The 9,089-nt window shown below is 35.6% G+C and overlaps 2 protein-coding genes across 2 annotated transcripts; one reads left to right on the top strand and one right to left on the bottom strand.

Annotated features, from left to right (window-relative positions):
- Positions 1-1,972: 1,972 nt before the first annotated feature.
- Positions 1,973-4,021, top strand: LOC100569867 (the record flags this gene model as incomplete). The annotated part of the gene is given in 3 exon segments (XM_003242505.4): positions 1,973-2,092; positions 2,249-2,507; positions 3,403-4,021. Coding segments are annotated over 2 exon segments (648 nt in total). The 3' UTR covers positions 3,921-4,021.
- Positions 4,022-5,364: 1,343 nt separating this feature from the next.
- On the bottom strand, positions 5,365-8,654 carry LOC115033758 (paramyosin-like). Its single transcript, XM_029487539.1, has 4 exons — positions 8,402-8,654; positions 8,015-8,182; positions 6,868-7,099; positions 5,365-6,231 (listed from the first exon to the last, which is right to left on the bottom strand). Exons 1-4 carry the CDS (start codon positions 8,626-8,628, stop codon positions 6,055-6,057), a joined length of 804 nt encoding a protein of 267 aa, XP_029343399.1. The 5' UTR covers positions 8,629-8,654; the 3' UTR covers positions 5,365-6,054.
- Between the last annotated feature and the right edge of the window lie 435 nt (positions 8,655-9,089).

Below are 9,089 nucleotides of genomic sequence, written 5' to 3' on the forward strand. Positions count from 1 at the left end.
TCTGAGAAAAAAGATAATAAATAATCATTTATTGAAAAAAAATCGATAAAGTATTTAAATAAAAGTATTTGATTTTCAAATACAAATACGTCAAGACCGTATTTAAAATACTTTCCAAATACTTTATTCGAAAAGTATTTAAAAAGTATTCTAAATACAATAAAAGTATTTAAATACATTTACTCAAATACTTTACAAGACTGAATATACAGCCGATCTGCCGACGAGAATATCATATAATTTCGGATGGAATAAAATATTATTCCGTCGCCTGCACACATATCGTATTGCAGAATATCTATAACAATTAAAAATCGTGTAGAAAAGTCGTGGAATAGTATTGCCATTTTTGGTTTGTAAGCGGTTTAATGCGAAGCCACGAAGTTATATTATATTGAATTATATTCCCCAGGGTCAAATGCGGTTAGGTTAATGTAATGTATTATTATTATTATATGGAGAAAATAAAAAAAAAATGATCGAGCTGTACGAGCAGTCATGTGTGGTGTGCGTGTATAAATATAACTAAACCTATATAATATAATATATACATTATATTATACACCTATACTATGACCGACCTGTATTGATGTATACATTATTATTTATTGTTATATATTTATTAGTTCACGCTGAGTGTACGCTGTTATCAACGCACACATCGGTCGTTTATAATAATACATAATATGTATATGTGTGTGAGTGAGTGTGAGTATGTGTGGTGTCTTACGTATTATAACCATACATATAAAGATGCGATTCGGTAGGTACCCCGTTGACCAGTTTTTTATAATATGTCGCGACCGATGTTTATGTGTATTTAAATGCAGACACTCGCGGTTCTAATGGGTGTTATTATCATACGTCACTCACCTAGTCAAACGCACACTAGGTCATTGTGGAAAAAACAAAAATATAAAAAAAAAAAACAATATTAAAAAAACATTATATTAGATATACCTATATAATACATTAATACCCATATCGTCACTGTTGCGAGGTCTGTCGATTTTCGTATGTATCGCGGTGACTTCGCAAGTACAATAGCGTTTATACATACGCGTACATACAGAGTGCTTAGAATATTGTGCGACAAAACGGCGGAGTGACATAGTACCTACGATTTAACCTGTCATTATTATGACATTATACAGGTGATTATTTTTAAGGCTGACACTCGTTTACTCTAAATGTATCAACGTGAAGAGCGAGACGAGTTTCCTCCAAAAATTAGTAACACGGTTTTCCTCCACTGTTAATTTTCCTTCCAAAAAAAAAAAATAGGTTCCTACTTTATATTATATTTGCTCATAAGTTATAACATTGTACTTGGTATTTTGCTTCTATCTTAACAACGGTAGGTACCGACAGCCTCAACTGTTGAGTATCGCATTTATGGCACTAACAGTCAATAACCTTGTGAGTTGTAACTATAATTAAGTCTAATTATTATTTAGGAACGCAAACACGGGCATATACACCGTTTTTATTAGTGCATTACATAAAAGTTTTGTTCACTTTTTTTCTTAAAATAAATTTTACAAAATAGCTATTTAATAGATATTAAAAAAAAATGTAAAACATTTAATAGCTTAACCACCTAACAAGTAACAAAAGTTATTTAAAACCTGTTAGACATTTATGGTACACTCGTGTATTTGTGCATATTATAAACAGCCAATATTTAAACAGGTATTCATTTCTTGGTATAGTAATATAAAAATATATAGTTATTGGTAAACATTTATTTTTAGTGAAACTGTAGTTTTAAAATATGACATTTTGACATTCAGTATTCGCGTATATTCTTTTATTTATTTTATTTGGATTAAATGATGATACAAATTATTCCGTTAGTCTTCGTATAGGTATATTATAACTATTATAAGTCTATAAGTTATAACTTACACTCCTAATATTAGTTCGTATATAGTTCTAATATTAGTCCTTATTTTTTACTTATTGTCGGCAGAACAAACAGGGGAATAATGTGTCCGGAAATAGGAGGACGTCGTCTCCGAGCAAAACCCCGAAACCGACCGGAAACAACGCATGGTTCAAGTCGTTGGACAGATTCGGCAAGAAAAACAAGGTACCTACGCTGTTCCGTAAATCACACACACACACACACACACACACACACACACACACACACAAATCACACGCGGGTACATGTTATGAGCCGCAATATTATCTGTATATAAGTGACTAGGAATTAATTTGTTTTCGTGTACATATTATGATTCAGAGATCGAAGACATTCACGTCGGGAAGCGAAAACGATGACGAGATCAGGGTGCACAGGGTGAACGATCGGAACAACTCGAAGGGGACGACCCGGTCGTACCACAGCGTGGGGAACCTCAACTCGCTGGACATGGACCAGTCACCCAGGCTGACTGCCGACAAGAGACACTCGCTGATAGATAGTTCGGCAGGCAGCACGACCGAGGGTGACAGTAGTCAAAAATCGCACAAATCCACGGTCTATCTTCACGCAACCACGGGTAAGTACACTGAATTTAGCACCCTCGCGATGTATGCCATTTGTGTTTAATTAGTTTGTGCATCGATAACGGATAAATTAATGAGTACAGTATAAAGCAAATACAATAGGATCACTGAATGAATTGAGAGGGGGTGAAGTCGCCAATCGTATATAATACATTATATTATGCGATTACAAGATTAACTGAAGAAATAGGTGGCTTAAGCACTCTCAGTTTTGACATCGAAATTGCAGCCCTGCAGCGTATACGCAACGGTATGACGGTCATACTGTGATATAAAACCCTTTGCAGTGGTTTTCACTTCTCAGCCGCAGAAGGGAATTCAGGAAATTAGCTAGTGGATTTCATGCAAAGGACTTCCCAAAAATTACTCTCGGTAGATCTGTAACATTTTTCTAAACCCGTCTATGATCTGCAATAAACACTTTTTACGCAACTCGTACCCAAATGTCCCAAATTGATGGTTTCATTTTACTTTCCGGTGCCTTATGATAAAATAAAATAATATTTTTGATACATAAAATTGTGATAATACGGCGTTATAATTAGGCTACTGTTCGTACGCCACTGTTGTACATTTTTCAGATATTATTAATGAATAATAATACCTATCTCGGCTGGTCCTATTATTAGATAATACTTTGTAATTATAAATATTACACTAAACTATGTTAAATAGCTGCAAATGGTTTAGTAGGGGGGGAGAGATAAATTAATATCAATAATATTCACTCTAATATTAGATACACCACAAATTTAGAATTGCTGAACTCAAATTGTCTATATGTTGTCCATGTGTATAAGACATGTGACGTCCCATTAATGTCTATCTCGTGTGTAACTATAATATTATTGTGTTTGTCTGTTTTGAATGGATGGTGGCGACGTGCAGTAGGAGAAATACCGGAATCGCGACAGCTGCACCAGTCTGTGTTCGGAGCGAAGAGCAGGCGAGCCGCGAGCCGCGAGGAGCTGTCGTCGCGCAACGACGCGTTCGGCGGTGCTCAGAAGCGCACGTTGTCCCGGTCGGTGTCCGTGCTGGCGCCGTGGGCCCCGCGTCACGGCGAGGGCCGGACCGTGGACTACGACGAGCGCGGCCGGCCACCCAGGGCGCCGTCGTCGGCCAGACACGGTCCAGTCAAGACGACCAAGAGCGACCCGGAAGAGTCAGCTGCGGCGGGCGCGGGCAGGCCCACGTCGGCGGCGCGGACCAAGAACCGACCGCCGAATCGGGCCAGTTCGGGCGAGGAGTCGTCATTGCTGGACGAGGTGATCATCCGGACCACCAGCCGCACGGGCAAGCTCATCAAGGACGACCGTTCCACGTCCCGGCAGATCGGCCGGTCCATGTCGTCGGCGAACAGGTCGGCCGCGGGTGGCACGTTGACGCGGATCAAGACGAAATCGTAGTGAACAACGATATTCAGTGTTCTAAAACAAAAATGACAACAATAATAATAATAAAAATAATAATAAAATAATAAAATAATAATAATAATTATTACAATAATAATATTATAATAATAATAATGATAGTAATAAAATATAATAATATATAATGATGATGATGATGATGATAACGCATACAAAAAATATAAAATATAATGTTACCAGAAACTGTCCTGCCACCGATTAAAAAAAAAAAAAAAAATCATACCGATAATTAATTACTTACCTAACAAGTTCGGTGACGGTGCACCACCAGCTGGCGACATTAAAAATATTTTTGATTTTCCGGTTTCGCGAGCAGTCACTGGGAGTGTGGGAGCACTATTATAGTTTTCATGCGAGTAATATTACAATATTATGTTGTGATTATTATTGACCTTTAATACGACTTTTTCAATAACTATCATTTTAGGTATCAGCTGATCCGTGTAATCGCATTCGTCATAATATTATATTAATAATAATTGTTGCACGGCAAAGAGTAAAATAGTGACACGTTTCCTAGTTTTCAAGAAAATCAAAATAGATGTTTTTGAAATTTGATATTTTAATGCATTTGTTTAATATTTGTGATGCTCATTCCCCCCCCCCTTTTTTTAACATCTCACGGTTTTTATTTCATGTACACCAAGAATCGCAAGAATGAACAAGTGAATAACCTACTTGTGAACTTTTTCATTATTTAAACCATATTGATATATGCATCCCTGGTATATCCATTTGTTTCACCCAGCATATGCTGTAGTAAGCTGGCGCTTATCCTCTAAAACATTGTACTTGTCGTTTATTCCTTATATTATTTTCGTTAAGACCCATTTTTTAAGCAGACAAACATAGTATCTGCAAATAGATTTAAATTACTTCTTAAATAATGGCAGTACCAGCTATCATCGCACACGTACATGGGAAGAAACACATTTTTCTCTATATAATAGTATAAGCATTTTTACTTGGTGCCTAAGTGTAGCTTATAGATTAGACCCTTTTGACGTGTAACCATCGATATTGTGTAGGTTCGATCGTACGTAATCGTGAGCCAATATTCATTACTAGCGCCCAGTTTTCTTTTTAGATCATGCGGTGCACATAATATACTATATATAGTCCGGCCCACGAGAGTCCATACGTAAACCGCGCATCGATACTGACGGTCGCGACAGCTGCCAGCCGAATTTTCTCCCACCATAGTGCTGTTCTCACCACTCGACAACGTGAATACAGCGGGTCATAAAAACACGACTAACGACGGCTGTCGGCGATCGTTGCCGGCCGGTTTCCGATCGGTAGATTCAGCGTATGGAAGGGGAACCGATGCGCAGCGACGGACGCGTTCTGACATATGGACTCTCGTGGGCCGGACTATAGTATACTAATATACCACACAAATACCCGGACGACTTGCTATAGCATGATACGCCGAGTGTACCTCGGGGAACTGACATAATATTCATACTTACGTATTTTTTCTCTGTAAAATTGTCAGATCTCTGTGATACGCTCAGTATACATTATACGTCATAATATTATGATACGTCGATATGACATCATTATTCTTCCTAGTCAAATAACCCCCTAAAATGTAATAAACAATTTTTATATAATAATGATGAATTATATTTACTATTTTTATTTTTATTTTTATTAATGTAAATACTTTTAATTATCGTATAGATATGTTGTACATATAATAATAAATACCAATAGAATAACCAAATTGTTATCGTATCCGTCTTCTCGTGAAGTATTTTCTGAAAATCCTACAACTACATAACGAAAATTTTATAATAATAAATTAATAATAATAATAATAATAATAATAATAATAATAATAGTTATAGTAATAATAATACATATTATAACATATTACACTTAAAATACATATTTCATACGAACACACTTTAATTCTTTGAGGTTAAGTTACATTTTTTTTTTTTTGATTAAAAGTCTTTTTATAAAGCTATATATTATATATATTATTTTAGTTATTATTTGGCTTTTCCAACATTATTACAACCTCTACTCATACCCTTCTTAATATGTACTGACTAAGACTACGGCACCACGACGAAGAAAAAGCGGCGCATGGGCACCATTGCTATCTCTCCAGGTTTGCGTCCATCGAGTCTATAACGCTCTGCTTCTGGAGAAGGGCGTTGTTCAGTGCGTTGATCTCGTTCTCGTAAGTCTTCTTCATTCGTTCCAGCTCAGCAGACTGTTCGTACAGGCGGCCGCTCAAACGATTCACTTCCTGATGTGCGCCTTGTTCGACGCACTGTAACACAATACAAGCGTAAAAATCTGGTGGGTAAAGTGGGCCAAAAATGAAGTGCCACTAAGGGACAACAAAAAATAATGCTTTTAATTTCATATAAACCTTTTTTCATGACTCGTGACATATCACACATAAATATTATATATTTATACAGGTGCATCAACATATAATATGATCTGCGTAGTCATAAAAGTAAACAATCATCAACATTCACCATATAAGTTTACCAATATAATAGTAGTTAGCCCGAGTTAGGTAATGATAAGTATAACGTAACATTAAATAATTTACTATTTACGCCACTACACGTCGTTGATATACAATTTAGTGTAAACATGTGAAATACTGTCCGGAGTCACCGTGTATTATGTTAAGAGTTCGAATAGCAAAATACGATTGAAAAGACCTAACGTGCAATAAATGGTGCGCAACATATTACTATACACTATTATAATAAGTACCTATACCGGGCATACGTTGATCCGGATCGAAAATTTACTTAGGTAGGTACCTATTGGCTATTATTGGTATTACCTATTAACTATATTACATTAAATATTGTATATAAACCAAACGATACGCATTCGACGTTGACGGGCGAATATAATACCGTTGAGACACATAATTTATACATACCTTCAGGTGTTCGGTGAGGGCCTTCACCCGGGCACTTATGGAGGCGCTCAACACAGCGGCCGAAGCGTCATTCCGGCCTTCGCCGGCCGCGCGGCGCAACAACGCCTCCTGTTCGTTGATGGTTTCTCGCAGGAATACCATGGCATCCGCCAACTGTTTCTTGTTGGTGTTCTTTTCCGACTCACAATCGAACAGGTGTTTCTCCAACGCGTCACATTTTGCTTTTAACTGCCTGCAAACGATAAATGAAATGCGTATCCATAAATACTACATAATATTTAATAATACATGTCGAATACGCACGTCATAAACAGAATCTATGTATCAAAATGCCCAATGGCTATAGTTTACAAATATCCCGTGATTAAATATCAAAGCTCAAACATCCACCGGAATAAAATAAATTAAAAATCCATTCGAATAATCCTCACGTTTCGTTAACGTAGATGTGATATTATCTGAATAATAAGGCATACTATACTTTCTAGTTTCTATAGGTACAACTTGAAACTATACGCGAAAAATGGTTAAGCTTAATTGTTTTTCCGATCTATTTATAGATATAACATACATGTAAACCACGAATAACAACAGTCAACAATTGTTTAGTTATATGCAAATCATAAACATTATGCAGTTTATGTTCATAAAGCGTAACCATTTCGATAGTCGGATGTTGGATAACACCCGGCGGGCGCGTATATATTTTATAGAGTATCATGTCGAACATGACGCGTCCTGCGCACTGCGCATAGATTTTTCAGCAGTCGAAATCATGTTCTTATACAGTGTTTTTTTAAACATATTTATACATTTACATCACACATAATATTATAATATTAATAATATTAAATGATAATAATTTATATTTATATAAAAATACCTACAAAAAAAATGTTCAACTTTGGAACAGGTGTAGACGTTTAAAATGGGACGCTCACACAGTATGTCATGTAAGATGAAGTTATATTAAATCTGCACATATCGAGTTCCCCTGCTATCGCTTATGGTTTATTAAGACCCTGTAGTTATATGCATACACCGTAACTATAACATCAACAACGAATCGGGTTGTTGTACCGTTATGATGTAGATGTACCTATATAATATATTTGATATTAACACACAATTATAAATTGAGTCTTACGAGCACTGTAAATCCAAAGCTTTGTTGATGGACCGCTGTTGATTTAATTCGGTGGTCAGAGTAACGATCCTGATGTCGAGTGTAGGCCTTTCCTCTTCGAAAGTTATCAACCTTCGCATCAACGTATCACGTTCGTCATCATAACGACACTTGAGTTCTTCGAAAAGTCTACAAAAGTGTTAATACAAATTTCATGTTTATAAGTTTATATAACATTCATACAAACAATCATTAAACTTTATTTTATATTTTAACCGTTAGTATTAAAGTAAAAACTTTAAGTCAATAATCGAACCGTCGACATCGATTTATTTTGATAGTACATGCATTATTTTAAATAATATTGTTGGCGTAGATACTAGGGTAAGAAAAAATACTTATGTATACCTCCGACACTCGTTCACGGCAGAAGTGTGTACAGCAATTGGAATTTTATTATCATCTTCGGTTTTCATGCGATTCAAGTCTCCAGCTAATGAGGATACACGACCTTGCAAATGAAGAAGCTCTATACGGGCATTCTCATATTTCTCAGCTAGATGGTCTCGTTCACCATTTAATTCAGTAACTAAAATATAAAATATAAGATTTAAGAATAGCCTAACACAAGTCATTACGAATTATAAATATTATTTGTATAATTGGAACAAATATACTTTTCCACCTCCCGTTTCAATGCCAGGTGTAATTATAATAGTAACTTATTATCCATACACATCTGTATTATCAGTCACACAACGTAACAAACTTTAAATTGTATATTCTGAGAGAAACAATTTATTGGTTTTAGACGTTAGTTACAATTTTTTTTGTATGTCTATGATTACGTTATTGAGCAGAATATATGATAAAATCTTAAAAATTAAGAGTGATTTAATCAAGGTAGAAAATTTGACTTAGATGATAGTTTAGGTAAAAAGTAGAAACATTTTTTTAGAGAAACTAGAAAATTTCTAGAAGAACTTTTCTTAATAATTTCGGAAAGTAGGAACAAGTTAGGAAAGCTCACTCAGTAAGCATGCTAAATTCCCGGTTTACTAAATGTATTTTAATACAACACGATAAACTATAGTTC

The sequence above is a fragment of the Acyrthosiphon pisum genome, chromosome A1 (assembly GCF_005508785.2).
Source record: "Acyrthosiphon pisum isolate AL4f chromosome A1, pea_aphid_22Mar2018_4r6ur, whole genome shotgun sequence".
Classification (NCBI taxonomy): Eukaryota; Metazoa; Arthropoda; class Insecta; order Hemiptera; family Aphididae; genus Acyrthosiphon; species Acyrthosiphon pisum.